The sequence below is a fragment of the Podarcis erhardii genome (genome assembly GCF_964252035.2).
Source record: "Podarcis erhardii genome assembly, chromosome: 5".
NCBI classification, from domain to species: Eukaryota; Metazoa; Chordata; class Lepidosauria; order Squamata; family Lacertidae; genus Podarcis; species Podarcis erhardii.
In genome coordinates, this window is record NC_138509.1 from 19,831,066 (window position 1) to 19,856,154 (window position 25,089).

The following is a 25,089-nucleotide window of genomic DNA, read 5'->3' on the forward strand; positions in this document are numbered from 1 at the left end:
CAAGTCAGACACTACAATGAGAGTAATCCAAAATGGTTGCGCCTGCTTTGGCAAGCCATTTGCTCTTAACACATCTGTAGTGTGAATGCAATAACAACATGTTTGTGTATGTATACACATGCACACTTGTACAAATTATCTGGCCGTGTTCCTAGGATGCCCAAGTGCATTTCCTCACCAACTCCTTAGCATTCCTGCTGCAAACAGAGGGAACTGAGGAAAGAACCTGATATGATGACACACAAAAGCAGGTACAGTGATACCTCGGGTTACATACGCTTCGGGTTACATACGCTTCAGGTTACAGACTCCAGTAACCCAGAAATATTGCTTCAGGTTAAGAACTTTGCTTCAGGATGAGAACAGAAATTGTGCAGTGGCAGTGCAGTGGCAGCAGGAGGCCCCATTAGCTAAAGTGGTGCTTCAGGTTAAGAACAGTTTCAGGTTAAGTACGGACCTCCGAAACGAATTAAGTACTTAAACCGAGGTACCACTGTATTGTTGAGTCAACCCCTTCATCCTATTAAGGCCTGGTTATTGTTCAAAATTTCCTAGAAGGTGGTTGGGGAAACCCAGGCTGCATTAGGAATCCTTAGGGGGCCCTATACTTTGTGTTTTGGCACCCCTGCTTTAATTATGTGAAACCCCCCCCATCCTTTGTAACAATTTCAGGGCACGCATTATATTTTAGAAAGAATTATTAGCTTTATTCAAGGCCAGCAGTAAGAGAGCTCTCGGAAATTATCAGCTCAAAATGCAGCATTATACCAATTAACCCCCCATCTTAGGACACATTTTTATCACAAGATGCAACAGTCAAACAGCTCACCATGTTTCCCTTCAAGTATTAACAGTATAAAGAACAGCAGAAGCTACCTTTAATCATCCAGACAATAGCCAGGTAAAACGTAATGTGTTAAAGAGGTGATTCTCAATACAACAAGCATGACGGAATATGCAGGGTGTTCAAGCACAAAGGCAAAATGCTGAGCTAAAACTATGAGCAGCAGTGTTCTTAAGAGCTGCCTAAAAATAAATCCAAATGAGACACAGAGTTTGAAAGACATTATAGGGCATTCCAGCAGAAATCATGGAGAGAATTAAAAGTTCGAACCAAAGGCAAGGACTATGGTCTAATGTGGCCGAGAGTCCCAACCTTTATATATTTGCTCAGGCACAGAATCAGCGGACCTGTCTCCTGCACCAACATAACAATGGCAAGCACTGCAGTAAAAATGCACTGCACTAATGCAAAATGCTAAAAAGTTGGTGGGGTGGAGGGCTTTATTCAAGCTCCATGCTGGTGCCCTTTGCTTCTCACCCTCATTCTGCCCCTGAGCTTATACTAGTGAAAAGTCTCTCTAGAGAGGGTAAAATCTTGTAAACCACTTCACCCTGCCAAGCAATGCCATGCCAGGAAAAAACTGCACCAGTAATTTTCCTTTCTCAGATCTGGGTGGTGGCACTGCATAACATGTAGGTACTAATCATGTAGATACTAAACAGATATTAAACACATTGGCCAACACATCTATGAATTATGCACCCACTCATCTGACAGGCACTGTTAACTACTTCCTCCAAATCCAACTAACATGCTGTTTCTAAACCTTCCCCACAGACAGCTCTGTCTATCACGACACAGCTTGGATGAGGAATGCCTAATGAAAGCTCTATCAAAGCTTTCTCTCAGATTGAAACTAGTAGACCTGCTTTGATGTATTTCTTGGGGGGGGGGGCGTCTCCCCTAAAGAATTGAAGGCATGTAATATAAAACTACCTTTTAACAGCACGTTGGATCTCTGAGAAAGAAAACTGCCCCAGTGGGGTTTCTTGGTCTTGACTGCAGTTCTTATGTGGTCACAGCTTTCTCTCTCACAGCCTTTTGCACTTCAAGAAAAGCTTGCGCCATGTCCAAGAGTTTAGTGCCACGGTTAACTAAAGTGCTTTGCAATGCATGCAGGTTGTTAAGAGAGCAGCAAGAAAACATAAGAGCAAAACCTGCTGGTAGACCATTATAAATCAGAGGGGGAGAGGTGGCAGAGTTTGTGGAGAAAGATTGCATGATGTTCAGGCCGCAATGCTGACCACATTTACTGCGGATAAACCCCTTTAAACTCTGGGTGGGAAGGTGGGTGAGAAATAGAAGAGGTTTATTTCTCAAGAAAGGGGAAGAAAAGTTAACCAAGCCACCTGCTAAAACTGGATGCCCAACAAGGATAATCTGTACTGTTGCTCAATATTTTTAAATAGTAGTAATTATTATTATTATTATTATTATTATCATTATTATTATTATTAAGCACAGCTAAAAGTACTAATGGAGTAGCATTAGCCTTCTTGGTCTATGGTGCAAATGACAGAGAATGAAAATGCCACCTTGCCTCCCAGTCACAGCTACACCCTGGACACAGTGTGGCTGCATGTAGAGATCAGTGCTCACAGACCTGCTTAATCTGCAATCCTTACCCGTAAAAAGGGTGGCGGGGGAGGGGAGAAAGAGGCTCATAAATGAAGGGGACTATCCATACAATCACTTATAGAGGGCAATCCAGCCCTGGATGCAGGCAAAACCAGGGGAGCAACAGACAGGTGCAAGTTGGGCCCAAAGGAAGATGCCTCACCACACTTCTATACAGCTCAGTTTAGGAATAAGGCTACTGTTAGACCTGAGAAGTAGAGGCTATAGGTTGCTCTGTGCTTGCTCTGTTTGTGTTGGCATTTTGGTCCTGACCATTAAGAACTGGCTTTATTTCCTTGATCTAAAAAGAAAGGCTCCACCCCCCATTGTCACAAGCTAGTTTCCTCGCTTTGCCCACAGCTACAAAACCTGCAAAGGAGACGTTGGAAAGAGAAAGATGTGAAAGAGAAGATTGCCACACATCTGAACGCACAAAAAAATATTTAGGAATACACCCATCCCTCTCCCTGAAATATATACCCCAAAGCTAGAATGTGTAGGAACCTTCTCTTCTGGCTGAATCCTTCACCAGCTTTTCTTCCGGGGGTTGTAAGTCAACAATAAGTAGAAAGATCCCATTCCAAAGAAAAATGTTTGAACCAACCACAAACGCTGAGTTGAAGGGTCTGTGATGCCTTTCATCCTGCAGTGAAGAGACAGACAGATAAAGCCTGACATTTCTGCATGTATTACTTAAAATCCAAGTTAAGTAGATAGATGTCTATTTTGCCCTCAGCTGCTTGGAGGATGGGCAGAAACTGAAGTTGGGCTGTCATCCACACCCCTGCCACCTCACCAGAATCCTTCAGGGAACTTTCCAGAGTGGCATGTGATACACCAATGAAGGAAAGATATCAGCAATGCAGTTACTAGTTCCAGATAACCTCCAAACAGGGTTTTGAATCCAAGTGCATATATCTGGGATTTAGAACTTGCAGAACCATCATATTGTTACTCCTCTACTGGCACTCACACAGACCAGCCTACTTACACAGTCACTGGTTCCTTGTGCTTCTTTTATGTTCTTTTATTTTGCTTACTTCATTTATACATCCCAAAGCAATTAACAATACAAAATCATCAACAATAAAGGCATATATAAACACAATGCAGATAAAGGCCAGGATAAAATTCTGATTAAAAGGCTTCTTAGAAGAGGAAGGTCTTTAAGAGGTGCCTAAAAGACAATAGACAGAGTTCTCAGGGATAGGTGCCACCAACATTTAAGGTCCAGTTCCCGCATTATACGGAGCAGATCTCCTGATGAGATGGTATCTGCAAGAGGCCCTCTTCTGCAGAATGCAACCATAAATTGTACATATAAGGTGCAAGGCAGCCTTTTAGGTATCCTGGTCCTCAGATGTATAAGGCTTTGTAAACTAGTACCAGCGCCTTTATTTAATTTTTTTAAGAAACCTGGCAAAAGGGTCAGGGTAAGTTCACCTGCCACAGCTGGGTTGGGTTCCAATGCACAGCACACCTCATTGGTTCAATGTTGGAAAGCTCTGGTTGCTTTTTAAAAAGCAAATTCAACGACAGCTCCGAAGTCGGTCCTTGACAGAATTTACTTTAGACCCAATTCTTGCAGATAGGTTGTGAAGATTATTAAAACCTGTGTGTCACTTCCATACCACTTCAGGCAGTGAGAGGGAGTGCTCATGCACAACACCCCATATCCGTACCCAGAAAACCAGCTCACAAGCCCAGACACAGCTTTGCCATGCTATCTGCTGTTTAGGAGAGGGCAGAGGGAGGTGGAGGTAGAAGATAGACCCAAAATAAAATAAAAATAGCTTACTTGCATAGCTTGAGGGCATATAATGCTTCCCCAATGTGGATTAACCAGATAATTAAATATCTGAAAGGAAGGAAAATAACACCATTTGTAACTGGCGTAAATTAAAGCAAGATAAGGGTTAGCCCAAAACATTTAGGTATTCCCAGGGGGAAAGCCAAACACATCCCCAATCACCAGCTAATTAACAGGGGACACAACCCTGTTATTTCTCATGCAAGCCCTTGTGAAATGGACAGGAATATGCTTTGTGCAATGCCTGTTCATTTCGGTAAGCACGGCTTGTGCAAGAGAAACACACAACAGGCTCTGCCATAGGCTCTATCTGCCTCTCATGCCACTGCATCTGAAGGGTACCAAAGATCAGCTTGTCTTATTGTATGGCTCCCTCTGTACTACTTGCATGCTGAATAAAGTTCAGGTGCAGGAATGGGGTTTTCAAAAAGCAGGCAATCATTCTGCCCTGCCCTTTACATTAATGCGCATATTTCTAATAACAAGTTATGCATGTGGGAATGTTCTGGGGTGCAGGAGAGGATATATTGACTAATTATATCCTTATCCAACTTGTGCTAACAAGTTCCCAAAGTATCAGCAGAGTTTAGGACATTCCCCTTTAAGTTCGCAACGGTAACACTTGCACAGGTTCGCTAGAACCTCTATAATAATTACTCTGGTAATTTCCCCTTTTGTTCCCTCTTAAAATACAAGACACGACACAGTCTTTATAAAAGTATAAAAGAGTTTACTCACGTTCTGTTCACAATATGATCCCAGAAGGCATACAGCTTTAAAAAGGTTACATACACTTAGAATCTATCTTGTAGCAAGATAGTCCTTATCTCCTCTCTTGGCTGGGAGCCAAGAAAGCATCCTTAGATGTTTCCTCATTGAAGGAAAATGGCAGAGAGAGAGGCAAGAGAGATATGGCTGCCTGCCCTGTGCTTTTATCATTACCTGCACAGGTGAGGCCACACCCACCTCTGGTCACATGCGGAGGAAGTCCGTCCCCAGGAAGTTTACCTGCTTGCTGGACAGACATCCCTCCCCATGTTTTAACATGTACACTCTAGGAATGTTGTCATTGACTGCTCCTGTGTTTACATCCCACAATGCATAGCCTAAACCGGACCAGAAACACTACACTGTCTGAGTGGAGTAAGGCATGTATGGAGCTGCTCTTTAACCCATAGCTGCCAACCGTCCCTTATTTGGTGGGAAACTCCCTTATCCCAGCGCCGTTTCCCGCTGCTGTCCTGGACTGATGATGTCCCTAAAATTTCCCAGGTTTCATGCTTGCCCGGCTTGGGAGGGAAGCAGCGGCTCGGGGTCCTCCGCCTTGAGAGAGCGAGCGCACAAGCTGCCGTGTCTTTGTCTCTCCCTTTTCCCCCTCAGGGGCACATTGTGAGGAGACGGGTGGCAGCGGGCGGGCAGGCAGCCCCACTTGCAAGACTTCTGCCACGCTGCCAGGGGAAGCTGGAGGCGGCAGCGGTGGCTGAGGAGGCGGCCTGAGGGAGGAGGAAGAGGAGGGGATGGGGAGGGACACAGAAGGGCGGCACTTCAGCCGCCGCCACCGCGCCGCCACCGCCTCATGCCGGGCTCACGGGCGGCATGGGCAAGAGTCTCTCTCCCTCCCTCCCTCCCTCTCTCTCAGGTGGGGAACGGCCGATGAAACTCCTCGCCCCAGGACGACGGCAGCCCCAATGTGCTGCTTAGCATACCCTCCAACCAGGGCATTGATTTCCCCCTCTGCATCCCTTTCATAACTCTATTTTTATAAATCATTTGTCCATCCATAGTTCAATTTTTTACTACAAGTTTTCGGTCAATCTTACCAATGTATGTAACTCTTTACAATAGCTTTTCAAATAAATTATAAACTTTCCCCATTCTTTATTAAAGAGGTCCTCTTCCTGGTTTCTAATTCTGCCTGTAAGCTTTGCCATCTCGACGTCGTTCATCAGTTTTGTCTGCCACTCTTCTTTGGTGGGAATTGTAGACCCTTAGGATCATCTAGTCCAACCCCCTGCAAAACACAGTCAGTCGCAGCCAAAGCAGCATGGCTCCATGAGTGTGGGATTTCTGTATAAGCCAAGCCAAAAGCCCTTATTTTGGCTGCTGATCCCTTATTTTCGAGGCTGCTGGTCCCTTATTTTCAAATCTGTAAGTTGACAGCTATGCTTTAACCCAGGTGACAAAAGTGCTCAGGGGAGATAATTATGGGCTGGAAAACTACCAGAGGAAGAGGAACAAAGGCTAGACAGCCTGTCCCGATCCACCCTTCACACATGTGTCGGACTGGTTTTTACAATTAAAAAGGAAGGAAGAAAAAAGAATGAGGCCCTGGGTCCACTGTTAGAAACTCTACAATTCTATGACTCTACAATTCTATGACTCTATAATCTCAAAATACATTGCTTGACTGTAGCTTGCTCTTACATTTCACTTGTCCCTCCCAATATGCAAGGAGAAACACATACATAGGGCTGCATATTATATTACTCACCCTCCCACCCACCCCTAAAATCCCCACTGTTGGGTGAGCAGAAGGAATGTGAACAGGTAGAAGATGAGAATTCAGCTTACCCTATATTGAGAAGAGTTTTATGGCTTTCCACCAAATATTTAGTGAAGGTGCCTAATGGTCCCAGAAGGTCATAGGGGATTGTTGAGGGTGAAAAGACTGCCCACTGAGGTGTGCGGAGGGGGAGGGGAGAAAGAGAGATACATTTAAGGAAGCATACAGGAGGTATTGTTTTATTTACTTCAGCTATACCACTTAATATTCAAAGTTCCTAAGCGGCATACAGTGGTACCTCTGGTTACGTACTTAATTTGTTGCGGAGGTCCGTTCTTAACCTGAAGCACCACTTTAGCTAATGGGGCCTCCCGCTGCTGCTGCTCCACCGGAGCACAATTTCTGTTCTCATCCTGAAGCAAAGTTCTTAACCCGAGGTAATATTTCTGGGTTAGCGGAGTCTGTAACCTGAGACGTATTTAACCTGAAGCATATGTAACCCGAGGTACCACTGTATATACGTGTCAACATCATCCCGCAACATCAGAATTCACAACTTTTGTGTTTATCCCCCAGTATCCATACATAATATATGAAATTCGGGGACATCAATACAATGTGGCACAATCCAGAAATTAGCAGCCATTTGACTAGCGGTAGGCAACCTAAGGCCCGTGGGCCAGATCCAGCCCAATCGCCTTCTCAATCTGGCCCACAGACGGTCCAGGAATCAGTGTGTTTTTACATGAGTAGAATGTGTCCTTTTATTTAAAATACATCTCTGGGTTATTTGTGGGGCCTGCCTGGTGTTTTTACATGACTAGAATGTGTGCTTTTATTTAAAATGCATCTCTGCGTTATTTGTGGGGAATAGGAGTTCGTTCATTCCCCCCCCCAAAAAAATATATAGTCCAGCCCACCAGCCCACGGCTGAAAAAGGTTCTGACCCTTGCATTTTACAATGCAGGGTGTGGAGGACCCTGAAACAATGGACTTAGGCAAGAAAGCCCACAGCTGATGAGATCTCGGTCTAGATCCCCCTAAAAAAATAAATCACAATTATAATGTACTTCCAGAATAAACCTCACCAGTACAGTGTGTGCTATGCATTAAAGCAGGCTGTCTGCATGAAATGCACTAAAAGTGCACTACGGCGGGAAACATAATTATACTGGACTCCAATCAGGGATTCAGCTCCCAAAAACCTTGGAGTGGGGGGAGAGACAGAAACAACCCTGACTATGATCCCCGCACGTGTCCCCTCCCCCCCCCCGGTGCCCTTTGGAGCCGTGGCGCCCCGCGCTTCCCCGCACCAGGCGCCCCGGGAGCCTCCAGGGAGGCTGCGCTCACCCCGTGGTAGATCAGGCCGGCCAAGATCGCCACCATTACGAACAGGTTGGAGCGTCGGAAGTAATCGGCGCGGGGCTCGGCCGGGGAGTCCATCGAGCCCGCCCCCCTCCTCATCTCTGCGGCGACCGAGTCTGTTCCCGCCGCCTCTTGCGAGCAGCCCCAAGAAGCGCTCCGGAGGGGCGTGGCGACGGCGCTGCATTTGCATTTGGGGAGGAGGAGGGTTGGATTAGGAGGGATCCGCGGGGCTCTCTGCCGCGGGCTCCGGGCTGCTGCCTGCTGCTTTCCCCCTCTCGGGCAACCGCGAGTGCGAGTCTTTGTGTGGCGGCAATTCGCACAACTGGAGAGTTGGAAGAGGTCCCCAAGGGTCATCTAGTCCAACCCCGCCTGCAGTGCAGGAATCCCGCCGAAAGCCGTCCCTGCGTGGGCTCGACTTCTGGTTAACAGGGCACTGACCCATTGTGCCACCATTCAGCACAGTGGCAAGCGAGACAAGAGGGGGGATCGTAGAATCGTACAGTTGGAAGGGACCCTGATGATCATCTAGCCCCCCCCCCCCGCAGAGCAGGAATCTTTTGCCCAGCGTGGAGCTTGGACCCACGACCCTCAGATTAAGAGTCCCATGCGCTACCAGCTGACCTGCCCGTGGTGGTGCAGTAGTGTCATACGCACCTCATTCACACAAAATCACCACCACTCATTCGCCTTTCTGGAGTTTGCACACTCACTGAGTCCCCATCCGTAATGTGCTTATTGTCTTTCCCATTTTTATTTTTCTTTCTTTCTTTATTTTCCATTTTTATTTTTCCATTTTTATTTTTCTTGCCTTTTCCAGTGCCCAGTGCTTGACCCCTCTTGCTGTTGGCTATTTTGCAGATTAGTTGCGCTGCAGAAGGCGTGCTGGGGAGACCACACATTTCAAGAAACGCAAAGGTGACTTTTGCTAGGTTTTAATAACAAAAACAAAAACTCATTTTACACTAAATTACAGTATATCAATATGCATGACTCATCCATCAGGGTATTGAGAGAGCTACGTGTTTAATTAACATAACAGCTTAATAAACATTAAGAGAACCTGCTAAACTGCTTCACAGCTGTAAAACTAGGTCATGTTATTTGCTCTGGCCCTTAAAGACGTACACATCTTGTGAAACAATAATGAGCCTTATATTTAAAGAAACCATTCAACACTTGCTTCTGGTTTGCCTTCCTTCTCTTCTTTTATAAAACAAAAAATGGGCCAGGTTTTGTGTGTCAAAAAGGTTGCTTTTGCTGGACAGGTTGGATCAACAAGTGTTTTTTGTTTTTTTGTTTTTTGTTTTTATTTCCCTGCCTGTAAATTGTTAATGAATGGCAGCCATGGTTCCAGGAGGGAGAGTTTAAAAGGAGAGGCTTTGGAAAGACACTTAGTTTGAGAGGGTTGGTTGAAGTGGGTTGGTGAGGTTGGGAGACAGGTAGGGAGACAGGCTGAGGTATAAAGAGTGAATGGGAGAAAGAGTTGGCTCTGGAAAAAACAACTTCCACTCTGAGCGTATTGTGAAGGACAGAGTGTGGTGTCCTGTAGGAGGAATAGACCGGAATTTTACTGGGAGGCAGAGATTGAGCCAGGAGAAGTAGGAGCTGGAAAGGAACAGCCTACTTGGGACTCAAACCTAGTCTGGAGGGGAGAGATACTCTTCTAAGGAAAGGGATGAAACTCCCAGACCCAGTGAAGGGAGGGAGTGTGGCGAGCCCTGTGGTCTACATCTGAAGGCAGCCCTGTTTAGGGAAGCTTTTAATGTTTGAAGTATTACAGTATTTTAATATTTTTTTGGAAGCCACCCAGAGTGGCTGGGGAAGCCCAGCCAGATGGGCGGGGTATAAATAAATTATTATTATTATTATTATTATTATTATTATTATTATTATTATTATTATTATTAGAATGGACCTCTGGAACAAGTTAAGTTTGTAACCAGAGGTGCCACTGTATTACGGTACTTAAAGTACCTCAGGAGTAGGATTGTTAAAGGGGGTGGATAACTGAAAGAAAGTATCACCAGAAAAAAAGAACCAAACCAATAATGCAAAAACTGAGGACAAATTTAAAGTGAAATTGCACTTTATTTCTGAACTAACCTAAGTTGAATCCATTTGTGTTATATACTATCTTGCCTTAAATAAATCTTTATTGTTTATTTAAAGAAAACCTGTCTGAGACTCCAACTTACTAGTTACCCCTTTCACAAAGGTCCTCCACAGGATACTCTGGGGCTAGAATTTTTAAGGGAAAGGGGAAAGAAACCTTCAGGTAAAGGGTTGTTCAGTGAGGTGGGGGCAATTTACCTAAGTGAGAGCAGACCCAAAGGCGTGAGAGGAAAAAGTGCCATCGTGCCCGTCACATTTTGTCCTCAGCATTTCTGGCACATGAAAGGAGTTAAAAGTGCTGGCTTCCTGCATGTCACATTTTCCAGAGAAGCCAGAAAAAGGGCTGCAGTGATGGAGAGGAGTGGGAGGGACCAGGTGCCAGAATATCACAAGTGCCAGGCTCTGCTGATCTGGCAGCTGCCTCCCTCTGAAAAGCGGGGGTAAGCACATTGTCTCGGCCAAAGAATGCTAGAAACAGCCATTTATCCCCTCACGGAGCTACAATTCCTGGCCCCCTTATGGGTCCCAGGATTGTTTTAAAGGACCATTAAATGTATGGTGTGTCTGCAGTCCAGAAGTGTAGGTGGATGGGGGCTTGCATGCTTGGGCCATCTGGATTTGTTTCTCATAATGTTACGTGATGCTTCACACATTTTAAGTATATTACTATTACTGCAATTTAAAGCACAGGGGAAGTTTCAATTTAAATAAATTACTCCCAACTGTTTCCCCATGCGCATATTTTCAGAATGTATGTACATGAATGTAAATTACATATTCCCTGGGAGGACATGCATAGTAATTAGTTGCTACTTGAATTTCTATGAGAAGGCTTGCTGTTGCTGAACCCAACCAACCTCAACTTCATTCTGTGCTGTAGTGGTAGCAGAGGGAAACATGCAGCCTTTTGTAAAAAAAAATAATAATAAGGCTCTGTGCTTTAGTCTGATGTGACTTGGTTGATAACTTACTTAATATTAATGATTACTAAATCTATTTCACCTGCCTACAGGAATTAATGACCTACAATGAAATTTTGGAATAAACATATTAAGTGGTTCTTTACTCGTGTGTGGAGTGTTAGAGGAGGGTAGTACCTCTGGTGGAGGACACATCATGCTCCTTCTGGGATAGATTGCCCACCTTTGGTCCCCACCCTGCACTCAGCTCTCACCTGTGGCTCCTAGAAGCTGTCAGCATGCGACAGCAGCAACACCCTGGGAATGGCTTTGACTGGCTAGCTAAACCAGGGGAGGGTAGCTGATGGGCCTCAAGCCCTTGGTGAGTTAGGGACTTCCCTTGCATGTGGAGATAGTCTCCAGCTGTTTGAGCAGACGAGACCAATAGTGGGTCTTGAAGTTTTGCAAGAGCTGCCTGTTGCAATGTTGCATCTTTGTGGGCATTTTCGTTACCTGAGCAGCATGTTGCAGAGAGGAGCAATCTCCTGGAGCTATCTGAATTTGTTCCCAGAAGATCTGCATTTAACTAAGAGGAAATGAAAGGATGAAGAAATCAGATAATAGGATTATCATTGCATCAGAATATGAAGGTGTAATTTTGAGAGGGATTACAACTTGGCATGAGCATGCAAGTTGCTACATGCAGTGGCCTGATTCTTTTTTTAAAAAAATATTTTTTATTAAGGATTTTCTTGTTTTACAGAAGTGTAGTGCCTCGTTTTTTGTTTTTTTTCCTTCTTCTTCTTCCATGTAACGTTTTTACAAATCCGTTTCATTTGTTGAGGCATTAGGGGGAGAAGAAAACAGAAAGAAAAAAGAAAGGGTGGGTGGGGAGAGGGAGGATGGATGGGGGTGGGGTCGGGTGGCGGTGTTTCTATTATGTTTAATGTATGTAGAGTTTGGTGTCAGCGTTGCTTGTGTTGTTCACTTGTGTTCCTTTGGTGGTGAGAGAGGTTGGGGTTGGCTTAGGGTGTGATTGTTTGCTTGTGATTGGCTGTGGTGATCTTTGTTTTCGTGTGTGAGTGAGGTGGGTGGGTGTTTTGGATCAGGTTAGCCATATTGATTTGTATGCTGTTGGTGGATTATTGTCGTTGTCCTGTTGGGCTGTGTATGTGATAAAGGGGAGCCATACCGGGGTGAAGGCGTCTTCTTCTGTTTGTCCCCGTGTCAGTTTCAGTTTATTAGTTAATTTTTCTAGTAGGGCTGTTTCCCATACTATTTGGTACCATTGGTCCATGCTTACTCCTGACAGGTCTCTCCAGTGTCTGGTTATGATGTTTCTGGTTGCTGAGAGCAGGTGGGTTATAAGTTCTTTGTGGTGTAAATGGGCATTGTTGTCTTGGAAGATGTTTAGTAGGGCCAATTCTGGGGTGATGTCTATTACTTGCTTAGTTATTTTACATATTTCTTGTATGGCTGTTGTCCAGAATAGTTGAATTTTGGGACACTCCCACCACATGTGGAGGTATGTGCCTGAGGAGGTGCACCCTCTCCAGCATTTTGGTGAGGTTCCTGGGTGTATTAGCGCTAGTTTCCTTGGTGTTAGGTACCACCTGTAGGTGAGTTTCAGTGTGAGTTCTTTTCTTTTTGTTGATATGGATTTAAAGGGGGGTTTAGACCACATTCTGGTCCATTGAGTGGGGTTAATCTCATAGCCTATGTCATTCTCCCATTGTTTTTTGATTGTGTCTAGGGGATTTGCGGGATTTTGGAGTAGTATTTTGTATATTGCGGATACCGTCCCTTTACCGTTTCCCTTTGTTGTTAGGAGGAGGTTTTCGAAGGTTGTCAGGGGCCTAGTTGCTGCTGATTTTACTGTTGGGTTGTTTAAGAAGGCATGTAGTTGGTGTTGTGTTAACCAGGTCATTTGGGTGTCTTCTAGTTTGTCTTGTATTTCTTGTGTTGACAAGGGTTTGTTATTTTTATAAAAGTCTATTAGGCGATATAAGCCTTTGGTTCGCCAGGTTTTTGTCTGGAGGTTTTGTGCTGCATGGTAGAATAATGGGTGGTACGCCAGGGGGATTAGTGGGGATGGGGTTGGGGATAGTTTGCCTATTTGTGTTTTCCATGCTTTGAGCATGGTCTGTGTGTACCTGTTAAGTGTTGTGGGAATTTTCTTTAGTTTGTTTGGGAGGAGTGGGTATGTTGTGGTGCAGGTGTTTTCAATTGTGTCCCTCTCTAGGTGTACCCATTGTTTTGTCTCATCTTCTAGTATATATGGGATTATATGGCGTATTTGGTTGGCATTGTAATATGCTTCTATGTTGGGGATTCCCCATCCTCCTTCTGAGGTGGGGAGGTGCAGGTATTTGGGGCTTATTCTTGGTTTTTTATGTGAGAAGATGAAAGAGTGTAGTTTTCTCTGCCAACTGCGAAGTTGGGTTGAGGGGATCCAGATTGGGAGGGTTTGGAATAGGTAGGTTAGTTTTGGGAGTGTGATCATTTTGATCATGGCTATTTTGTCTGAGAGAGTGAAATTCATGTTATTCCATCTCTTTAGGTCTTTGTTAATTTGTCGCCACAGGGGCTTGTAGTTGTGGAGGTACAGTTTATTGAGGTTTCTGGTTATTTGTACCCCTAGGTATCTGAACTTGGTGTGGCAAAGTTTTATTTTGGTGACCTTCGTGAGTTCTTTTTGGGTGTGAGGAGGGGGGTTGAAGCACATAGCTTCTGACTTTGTAAAATTTACCTGTAGGCCCGACACCATTGCAAATGTGTTGAGTTCTCTGATTAGGGAGGTTGCTGTGCTTATGGGGTCTGGTGTTGTGACCATTAGGTCATCTGCAAAGAGCCCTAATTTATAGGTTCTGCCTTTTATTTCCACTCCCTTGATGTCTGTGGCTGCTCGGATGCGGATTGCTAAGGGTTCCAGAGCCAGGATAAATAAGAAGGGAGACAGTGGGCATCCTTGTTTCGTGCCTCTTTGGATAGCTATAGTATTAGAATCCATATTGTTAATTCTGCATTTTGCTGAGGCTTGGGAGTATATTTGTTTGAGGATTTGTAGGAAGTTGGGGCCAAATTTCATGTTAGTTAGTACTGCTAATATGTATTTCCACTCCAAGCAATCAAAGGCTTTGAGGATGTCTAGGGACATAATTGTCAATGGGAGTTTGGTTGCCTTGCTGTGTTCGATCAGGTTCAGTAGTTTCCTGATGGGGTCTGTTATATTGCGGCCAGGGACAAAACCAGTCTGGTCTGGGGCTATTAACTTGTGTAGGAAGATTTTTAGGCGGTTGGCCAAGATTGATGTGAATATCTTGTAGTCTTGGTTTATTAATGAGATTGGGCGGTATGATTCTACTTTGAGGCTGTCTTTTAGTGGTTTTGGGATGGAGACTATTTTGGAGTGGGTCCAGGTTTTGGGGATGGGGGCCCCTTTTATGATGTCGTTGAATAGGCGGGTCATGTAGGGCATCAAGGGTTCTTTGAATTTCCTATAGAATTCTGCTGTGAAGCCATCTGGGCCTGGGGCTTTGTGTAGTTTCAGGTTTTTGAGGACCGCATCTATTTCCTCTGGGGTGATAGGGCTGTCCATGAATTCCTGTTCCTCATCAGTTAGGGTAGGCATGGTCAGTCCTGCTAGAAATGTTCTGATTTCCTTCTCTAGTGGGTTATGGGAGGTGTATAGGTTGGAGTAGAATTCTGCAAATTCTGAGGTTATTTCTTCGGGGGAGAATGTTATGTTGCCGTCTTTTTTGGTGATGCAGTGTATTCTTGTTTTGAGTGCTTTTTTCCTACATCTATTTGCTAGTAATCTGGAGTTTTTCCCTCCATATTCGTAGAAACGTTGTTTAGAGTATAGAATGTTGATCATTGTTTTGTTAATTTCTAGGGAGTCTAGTTCTCTCCTTTTTTGTTCTATAAGTTTGAGGAGTTTTTTAGATCCTGTTTGTTTGTAGCGTGATGAGAGGGCTGTGATGTCTTGTTCTATTTTGCTAATTTTTGAGGAGGTTTGTTTTTTAAGGAATGTTTTCTCTTTTATGCAAGCTCCTCTGGTGACCGCTTTCATTGCGCCCCATAGGAGGGGGGTTGTTATATTGTTTACATCGTTTTCCTTGAAGTAGTTTTGGAGGGTTTTTGTGAGACTCTCTCTAATTTGTTTGTTTGTAGTTAGGATGGGACTGAAGGACCATGATGGGGTGGTTTGTGTTCCTTCTCCTATTTTAACGATGACTTCTACTGGGGCGTGATCTGTGATTTTAATGTTACCTATGTTTGTTGATTCCACTGAGGGGATCAGACCCTGTGTGAGTAGAATGCTGTCCAGTCTGGACACTGTATCATGGCGTCCTGATTGGAATGTATGGCTGATGTCTCCCGGGTTTTGCTCACCCCAAATGTCGTAGAGACCCCTGTTTTTTAGCATTTTTAGTAACTTGTAAGAGTTCCTAGTTGTTGGGGGTTTCCTTCAGAGGAAGGTTGCCCATGGGGTTGTGGGGTGGATATCTTTCAGGGATAAACCTTTCATATTTAGATTGAGGTCCCCTCCTAGGATTGCTTCCCCTTCAGAGAAGGAGAGGAATTTGTTTAGTGTCTTCTGGAAGAATTCTAATTGTTTCATGTTTGGGGCATATATGGAGCCGATTGTCAGTTTGATTTTGCCATCTAGTGTCCCTTTAGCGAAAATGAATCTGCTTTTTTTGTCCTTGAGGACTGTTGTGGCAGTGAAGTTCAGGTCTCTACTGAGTATTATGGCTACACCACGAGCTTTCCCTGAGCCTTGTGCGACCCACTGTTGACTGAAGCGGGGGTTGCTCAGGAGTTTGCTGCCTTTGGGTGGGTTGTGTATTTCTTGTAGGAAGGTGATGTGTGGTTTCATGGTGTTTATGTATGAGGTGATGCGTTTTCTTTTGATGGGGTTTCCCAGCCCCCTCACATTTAATGTAATTGCTTTTAGGTTAGCCATCTTGCTTATCTATTATGTGGGGCGATTCCCTGCCAACCCGTTCAGGTTGTCTTGTGTCTCTCTCTTCGTGTTGTTTAAAGAACCAATGGGGTTGCGCTGACCTAGGGTGTGGTGGGTGGGGGGCTAGTGGGAGTAGAGTGAGATTTGGGTCAAAGAGTAGGGGGTAAGTTGTAGGGAGTTTCCTATATGTAGTCATATAGGTGTTTGTTTGGGGTATTTTGGGCCATCTGGCATTTAGCCGGTTGGTCCTAGGTCTCAGCTGGTGTGGAAGGCCATGTTCAAGGACAGGCCATCCCCCCTGTTGTCTGCGATAGGGGGTGATCAGCAAGACAGTGTGAAGTGACTTTGTAACGTCGCTGTCAGGTATAAGGTTCGTAAGCAATGTTGCCAATGTTATAAGCAACATTGTTGGTGTGTTGGGGTGGGGATGTGGGTGCTGGTACGCTCTGGTGCCACCATATTGCTGGTTGGGTATCAGATTTTAGCCTGATTGTGGGTTGTGTTATTAAGGTTGGAGTTGTTTTTCCTTAGTATGGAGTATGAGGATGTTGAAGGTGTGGGTGATGGGGAATGTGGTTGAGGTCGTCTGGACTGGTGTTGGGGTGGGGGTTTCTGTGGGGGTGCGGGGCTGGGGGGGATGTTGATGGTGTTAACTAAATCTATGTTTTGGGGGGGAGAGAGGGGGAAAGGGGGGGGAGAAATCACCAGTCCTTCGGTTTGTGGGTTTTTTCCCCTGGTTGCTTCATTCAGCTGCGGTTGTTGTTGTTGTTGTTGTTGTAGGGTTGTCCATCTGCGATGAATTGGTTTGGTTAATCTTGGTCTGGTTTCTTGTGTCGTATGGCCGGCGGGACGGTTCTGAGCGTTGTGCTTGCCTGTATTGGTTTGCGTTGTTCTGCCGCTTCTGTTGTTTCTTTTTGCTCTGTCAGTGGCCTGATTCTTAAGAGATTTTTTTTTTTTTTTTTTAACATTCATCAGAGTGAAAAGATTAAAATGTCTTCAGCTGTTGATGCAATGGGACATGCTGTTGATGCAATGCAACACCCACAAATGAGAAACATTTCCTCCTTGACTGTTTATTGTTGTTTTTAAGTATACTTATACTTAAGTGCAATTGAAGACACAGTCCTGCAAAAGACTAGTTCTCTAGTCGGAGTAAGAGGTGAATGATATATGAGGGAGAGTAGCTGAAGCATCCCTGAATGAGAGAATGAGTTGTTTTAATCCAGGTTGAGCTAGGCTGTTCTTTCCTTGCTGGTATGCACCCATCCTTCCTTAAAAAAATAAATAAATTCATTATCTGCATTCTGCTGTCAATGTGCACGCCTCTTTCCTAATAAAACAGCCAGATCTAAGTCCAGCTGAGCTTCCAGTGTGCTATTCAGCCCAGGGAAGGAAGGGATGGGATGAGAATTGGGGGGAACGTGTATCCTTTCTGGAGGGAGAACATGGAACACATCTCCTGGGCTGCCAATTTCTCCCCAACGGCTTCTACATGATGATGAGTGAGCTGAAGGGACTCACCTGTAGGAGTGTTCCCTCTCACTTTGCCCGCTAGGCAGGAGATGTTATCATTTCTCAATACAGTATAAGACAGGGCATTTGCAACTGTTCCCATCCATTTGCTCCTCTACCTTGTCTTTCACCTGCCTCACTTGAGGAATGCTATGGACTGGGAGCTGCGAGGAGCGTCCAAACATTGAGGGGGCCCAACACCTCACTAACAAATATTGTGGGGGGCTCAAAGGGCTCTGGCCCCTAGGAGTCAGCGCTCCTGTGGGAAGACAAGCCATGTGGGGAACTACTTATCCCCCACCCTCTTCTCTCAAATATCATGCCGATAATTATGTTCAGAATTTGGGCTTCTGGGCTACACAGACACAAAACTGCTTGTTTCTAGAGACCTGTTGCTCCCAGGCTGCAGCTCTGTGGATAATAATAATAATAATAATAATAAATTTTATTTATATCCCGTCCTCCCCAGCCAAGCCGGGCTCAGGGCGGCTAACAACAATCAAATAATCCCACTTTCTAAAAACATTCCCTTATAAAATTAATTAAAATCAAACTGATGGCAACCGTTAAGCAAAATTCTGTGCTTATCTCGCCTCCTGGGTGGGTCCCCCCTGCGGGGTGGGGGGGGGGTCATTGTGTGAAGAGGGAGCGAAGAGGAAACCGAGGGGAGGGGGGAGAAGCGGGGAGACCAGGGGCGCATGCGCGGGGGCGGTTTGGGCGGGAAAGGGCGCGCGGCGCCAACTGGATTCTATGAGGCGAAGCGAGAGGGAGTGGGGGATGGGCGGCCGTTGGGACCAGAAAGAGGAGCGGGAAGGACGCCCCTCCCCCCCCCCGTTGCCCCAGGAAGACGTTGGTTATGGCGCTGATGCTGAGGGAAAGTAATAAGGGAAGACAATGGCGAGAGAGAAGCCCGTCAGAGTTATCTCGTAGCCGGACTCCATGGGGCGCCATGTTCCCTCAGGCAGATATATATTTGGCGGCGTATCTGCGTGTTGGCCTGAGGCCAGGCAGGGTTCAAATCCCTGCACACCCACACCCACACCCACAACCCCCCCACCACAATCCCTACACACACACACCCCCTACTAGCAGCCCCGAAGCTCACTTGGGTGCCTTTGCGCCTCTCAGGCTGGTCTCCCTCGCGGGGTCTCGGGGGCTGAGAGGGCGGAGGGGGAAGGAGGAGGTGGGCCGCCTCAAGGTCCATGGGGAAAAAGGTGGGGTCCTAGGAGAAAACTCTTGCCCCCCATCTTCTATTCAAGTGGGCACCCCTGGGTGGGATAGAAATAGAGAAATAAGCCCGTGGAATAGAAACCCGGTTTCAGAACCATTTGGCTGGAAAGCAGAGGGAAAGCAAACCCTGAACCGCATAAACAGAATTGGTCCCTTGTCTGGTTGTCAGAAGCTCAGCAAGGATTAGCTTGGTTTAAGAGGAAATACGGAATGATGAAGTGATAATGTGTAAATCTTGTAAGGCATTCCCAATACTCTCAATTACCACCCTCATTTAACACTTTGAATTCCATGATTTAACCCAATGTCTGAGTCACATCATCAAGATACTGTGGATTTTGGTTTGGGTGAACTCTTCCTTCGTGGAAGTTGCCTGCAAAAGCAGAGAGGGGATCCGGCAGAACCAACCCCTTTCTGTATTCAGGCGACATTTCAAAACGGGAGGGCATTCTGTAGCATGGCAGGCAGGCAGGCAGGGCTCAGAAAAAATCCATCCCCATAGAATCACACGTATATATCTATATCCATATATGCTTTATTGTTTTCTGCAAAAAGTACAAAAACACATTGTGCTGACAACACAATGCATCAAACATTTAACAACAAAACAAATAAATAGCAAACCAAGAAACCAATTGTAATAATAATAATTATAATAATAACAACAATAATGAACAGTTTATACTTATACCCAAATTAAAGTAACCGCCAACCCCAACTAAACATTTAACCCACATCAACCCGACAAAAACAAAAGCCAAATTGGAACCTTTTGAAACATTTACCCAATTGTTCTAACCCCAGACTTTGACTTTGGTCCTAATTTGAACAAGTGGCCAATTGTTCAGCTTTTATTTTTTATTTCAGTATACAAGTGCTTTTAGCTTGCTTGGGCAAAGGGAAGAGAATGCTTCAGTAAAAGGAAAGCCAGATGATGATCCCAGACAAAGGCATTAAAATAACAATTTTTATTGAAAAACTTTAAAATGCATTTATATGGATGAGTAACCCTAGAAGGTGTCGGGAGAAGGGAAGATATTGCTTTGCTGCCCATTTTGGTAATCTTCAGGCAACATTTGCACGGGATTTGCAGCTGGATAATTCCCCGTTGCGTCTTGTTAGAGGAGATTCACAAGGACCAAACAGGCTTTCTACCAGGCAGACAATTGTCAGATAATGTGAGGAACATTATAGATATTTTGGAACTTCTGGAAACTGACATAAATAGAAAAGCTGTGTTGATTTTTGTGGATGCAGAGAAAGCCTTTGACAATATTTGCTGGAGTTTTATGAAGAGGAATCTTCAAGGGATGGGGGTAGGCCAAAATTTTGAAAACGGTATAGGTGCAATATATTCTGAGCAAAAGGCTAAACTAATTGTAAATGGTATGGTCATGGACGAGATCCCAATTGAGAAAGGGACACGACAGGGATGCCCAATATCCCCCCTATTGTTTATATCGGTATTGGAGGTCTTGCTGAATATGATTAGAAGGGACCAGCTGGTTAAAGGAATTCAGGTCGGAACTAAACATTATAAGTTAAGGGCATTTGCAGATGACCTAGTTTTGACATTGCAACAGCCAGAAGCCAGTACAAAAAGAGTTCTGGAATTAATTGAAATATTTGGCCAAGTAGCAGGTTTCAAATTAAATAAACATAAGACAAAGGTGCTGGAAAAAAATTTAACGATGGGGGAAAAAGATAGTTTCCAAAGAGAAACCGGTTTGGAAATTGCAAAAAGAGTGAAATATCTGGGGGTGAATTTAACATCTAAGAATGTGAACCTATTTAAAGATAATTATGAGAAATGTTGGTTGGAAGTGAAGAAAGATCTTGATATATGGTCTAGGCTGAGACTTTCCTTGTTAGGCCGAATTGCTGTTATTAAGATGAATGTATTGCCGAGATTGTTATTTTTGTTCCAGACACTGCAAATTTTAGATAAGATGAATTGTTTCAAGAAGTGGCAGAAAGATATATCTAAATTTGTCTGGCAGGGCAAAAAGCCCAGAATAAAATTTAAGATTTTGACTGACGCAAAGGATAGAGGGGGTTTCGCCCTGCCGGACTTAAGACTTTATTATGAAGCAGCAGCTTTTTGCTGGCTGAAACAATGGCTACTTCTTGAGAACACAGATATCTTGGATCTGGAAGGCTACGATAATAACTTTGGTTGGCATGCATATTTATGGTACGACAAGGTAAAGGTTCATAGAAACTTTAAAAACCATATTGTCAGGAAAGCACTCTATAATGTATGGAATCGATATAAAGATTTGTTGGAGAGTAAAACCCCCAGGTGGTTGTCACCAATGGAAGCTAAGGCGGTAAAAAGATTGAACATGGATTCAGACTGGCCAAAATATTGTGAAATTATAGAATATGATGGCGAAAAGTTGAAACTACAGAGTTTTGAGAAATTAAAACCTAAAGTCCGAGATTGGTTACATTATTACCAGATTAATGAGACCTTTAAGCAGGACAGGAAACTAGGATTCCAGAAGGAGAGGTCAAAGTTAGAAACAGAATTGTTAGAACCCAATACTAAGAATTTGTCTAGAATGTATAATCTGCTGCTAAAATGGAACACACAGGATGAAACGGTTAAATCAGCTATGATTAAGTGGGCACAAGATATTGGTCATGATATTATGTTTGCTGACTGGGAGCAGTTATGGACCACAGGTATTAAATTCACGGCATGTAGTGCCTTAAAAGAGAATATAATGAAAATGATCTATAGGTGGTACATGACCCCAGTCAAGCTTGCAAAGATATATCATTTGCCCAATAACAACTGCTGGAAGTGTAATGAATGCGAAGGAACTTTTTATCATCTTTGGTGGACCTGCCCGAAGATTAAGGCCTACTGGGAAATGATCTATAATGAAATTAAGAAAATCCTTAAGTGGACATTTGCAAAGAAACCGGAGGCTTTTCTCTTGGGCATGGTAGACCAAATGATTCCAAAGAAAGATAGAACATTTTTTATGTACGCAACAACAGCAGCAAGAATTCTTTTGGCAAAGTATTGGAAGACTAAAGAACTACCTACTCTGGAAGAATGGCAGACCAAGGTGACTGAATTTATGGGACTGGCAGAGATGACCGGCAGAATTCGTGACCAGAGGAGAGAGACAGTGGAAGAGGACTGGAAAAAATTTAAAATTTATCTTAAAAATTGTTGTAAAATTTTGGAATGTTAAGATGTCAAGGGATTTGATATAAAGAATTACAGCTGTAAAAATTTAAGCTTAAGAAAATTTTAAAGAGAATTAAATATAAAAATGGATGAAGGATTGCTAAAAAATTTTAAAACAAGGATGCAGTGAAGGGGAGGTATGGGGAAGTCGTGTTATGTTTGTTTGTTTTTTGTTTATGTTGTAAAATTAATAAAAATTATTTTTTTAAAAAAAGATAATTCCCCGTTGCATAAGTGTTCCCCATTGCATGACTGTTCCCCATTGCAGACCAGGGAGTTTTACTGCTTGATGGAGTGCAGAAGTTACCAGCCGATGGTGGAGGCTGCCTCGTCATCTCTGCATCATAATATGGAACTGGGCAGTTGCTTGCCTTGGAAGTCTCACAAAGCTCAGTTCCACCAACAGCAGCTGGCTGGTAATGAACCGGGTTCAATTCCTGGGAGTTCTGCTGCTGTGCGGCATAGACGGGCTCTCCTGGCTGCGTGGTGCTGAGAGGTGGCTGCCAGAACCCTGCTCCTTCATAGCTTTCGGGATAATGGAAGCTGCGTGGCTGGTAATGTTGCTGCGTCGGACTTCTTGCACTGCTTCTCGGAGTGCTTGGACATCTTCTGTCAGGGCGGCTATAAGGAGTTGTAGCTCGGTTCCTGATCATTGTTTTGGACCCAGTCATCTTTGTTCTCATTCCCAGTCATCTTTGTTCTCGCTCTTCTGTTCTGAAACCAGGTCTGAACAAAAGAAAGGAGACTAGGTAACGTCGTTTATTGCATTTTAAATTTTATTCATTGCATGTGAAAAAGCAATAAAATACATTTTGAACACCAGCGTTGATATGCTTAATATTTCGCTGTTGGCACGTTCTGACTTGGAGCATTATCCAATGCAGGCAACTGAAGAGAAGAGAATTCAGAAGTGAGGGGAGAGAGAGAGAGAGAGAGGACTTTCCGGTGCCTGCTACACATTTTCTTTGCCAATCCAGTGCAAGTAACTACCCCAGAACTGAATAAAGTGGGGTGTCCCACACCTGCATCCTACAAAAATCACACTTGCGGTCCAACCAAAGAACACGCCCGCCCTTTACAAGGTTGCACACACTTCATATCTGAAATGGAATGCAATCCCAATGCAGTCCCTTCTCCGTGGGTTTGAGGGACTGACACAACAGCCCTGCAATGCAAGTCTGTACATCGCCTTGAATGGAGGCAGTGGCAACGGCCAGGAATCGCATCAAATGCGAATAAGACTGCAAATATAACAGCGGTGGCAACCGAAGAAAGAAATCTAAGCTGAGTAAGCAAACTATATTTTATTAATGAACGATTAATAAACGATGGCAACAGTGATTACCCAGAACTCATTGAGAGTTGTGAAGGGGCCCCCAGAACATCTCAAGTTCAAGGCTCCCAAAATGTGGGTCTGTCACTGCTTGGGACTGATGTTGGGAGATGTGTAATAGTCATCTGCTGTTGGGTTTTAAAATAGCAATCGAGGGGAGAGGAGGGGAGATTCAGAACAATTTGTAGTAGAGGTAGAGGGGGAGGGGGATTATTTTGCGGTAACTGTGTTTACAAACACGGAAGGGGAGGTCAGCAATCCTTTGTGATGTACTGCAAAACACCCAGCGTTCTTCCCATCTTCTTCCCACCACTGCCTTGCGAAGGAAACAGCAATTTAGAAAGCAATTAGGACTGGAGGGGGGAGGGGGGAGGGGGGAAGGGATTAGTTGCGCCCCCCATCCCACCCTATGCATACAAGCATGTGATGCGTTATCACAGATCTCCAGTTCAGATAATTCAGAAAAGGGCAGGAAGAGTAAAAAAGTGGATGGAACAATGAGGAAAGGTTGGGGCATTAGGGATTATTTAGTTTAGAGAAAAGTTGGATAAGAGGTGGCATGACAGAAATTTATAAAATTTTGTATTGCATGGAGAAAGTGGATAGAGAAAAATGTCTCTCCCACTAAACTACACTTTTAAAAGCTACAATCCTAAAATCATTGAACTTTTCCCCCTTGCAGTTTGCCTTCGCCAAAAATAAAAGAGAACCAAAAACTTCTTTTGCAACTTATATAGATGGCATCACAGAGAGCATAAAACACCCAAGCTTCAATAAAGAATTAAACCATGTGGGTGAACCAAAAGGTCTTTACTAGATGATTTAGACAAGATAAAGACTCACTGGAAAGGAAATACTCACTGAGGCGGCTGTTCCATAGCTGGGGTACTACTGCCAATAAAGCTCTCTCTCCCAGATCGACACCCACTTCATCTCATTTCCGTTTCAAATATTAAAATTATTAAATTACTCAAATAAGTCCCGTTTGACTGCGGGCAATGTGTTAAGCCTGCAGATATCAGAAATACTGGAGTCTTGTCTTGACATTTCCTTCAAAAGCTCAAAAGCTCACTGGGGAAAAAAATAGCAACAAAAAGTACTATATTCGCCACCTGCTAAAGGTGTTTTTACTTAGGCTAGCCTATCTAGGCATGTAGAAATGGAATGTGTTTTCATATCTTTTTAGCTTACTGCTGATGTAAATTATATTCCAAATTTTTAAAATACTTGTTTTTAACTGTCAGTCATTGGTAATTTTAATGTTTTGTTTACAGAGATTCTATTACAATCAAGTGGTCTTTCAATGTTTCTTTTTAATGTATCTTTACTAAAGATTTTCTTGGTTTACAAAAGTATGTGCAGTGTCTGTCTGTCTGTCTCTCTCTCTTCTGTGTTTAAATGTTTTTAATTAATTAATTGTTTTTAAAACCCTCCTAAAACGAGACAAATAGAACAAATCAGCAGCTCTTCCTGCAACCCTAAATCAGACAGGAATAATCCAATGTAGATCAATCGGTGGGGAAAATTCTGTGCAGTGTTTGAGCTGGCAAGTAGTTTGAGAAGAAAGGATACACACCTGGTGCTTCAGAGATCTGCCTGCCCTTACTGTAAATTGTAGGACAGCCAAGCAGAGCAGTTTCCCAAGTTATCATTCTCTTAGGATTGCTTCACACACTATTTAGATAGCAAA

The 25,089-nt window shown here is 44.0% G+C and overlaps 2 protein-coding genes and 1 long non-coding RNA gene across 3 annotated transcripts in view; 1 reads left to right on the plus strand and 2 right to left on the minus strand.

Annotated features, from left to right (window-relative positions):
* LOC309342753 (uncharacterized protein) overlaps positions 1 to 25,089 on the minus strand; it is a gene marked incomplete at its 5' end in the record, with an annotated part of 74,647 nt that overhangs the window by 48,611 nt on the left and 947 nt on the right. Inside the window, one exon of the mRNA XM_081863579.1 lies at positions 24,261 to 24,332. Coding sequence (XP_081719705.1) covers positions 24,261 to 24,332 — 72 coding nt within the window. The remainder of the gene's footprint in view (positions 1 to 24,260; positions 24,333 to 25,089) is intronic.
* LOC309341595 (transmembrane protein 254-like) lies at positions 834 to 8,508 on the minus strand. The gene is made up of 4 exons (XM_081861299.1): positions 8,125 to 8,508; positions 6,843 to 6,946; positions 4,260 to 4,319; positions 834 to 3,104 (listed from the first exon to the last, which is right to left on the minus strand). Exons 1-4 carry the CDS (start codon positions 8,491 to 8,493, stop codon positions 2,987 to 2,989), a joined length of 651 nt encoding a protein of 216 aa, XP_081717425.1. The 5' UTR covers positions 8,494 to 8,508; the 3' UTR covers positions 834 to 2,986.
* On the plus strand, positions 22,815 to 24,253 carry LOC309341632. The gene is made up of 3 exons (XR_014156468.1): positions 22,815 to 23,148; positions 23,244 to 23,354; positions 24,082 to 24,253. It is a non-coding gene; the product is annotated as an uncharacterized lncRNA (long non-coding RNA).

Coding starts and splice junctions, on each gene's coding strand:
- LOC309341595 (XM_081861299.1), bottom strand. CDS start 8,493: ATGACCCTTGGGGACCTCTTCCAACTCTCCAGTTGTGCGAATTGCCGC. Junction 6,947..8,124: donor CCGGCCTGATCTACCACGGG/GTGAGCGCAGCC, acceptor CGCACACCTCAG/TGGGCAGTCTTTTCACCCTC. Junction 4,320..6,842: donor AAAACTCTTCTCAATATAGG/GTAAGCTGAATT, acceptor CCTTCCTTTCAG/ATATTTAATTATCTGGTTAA.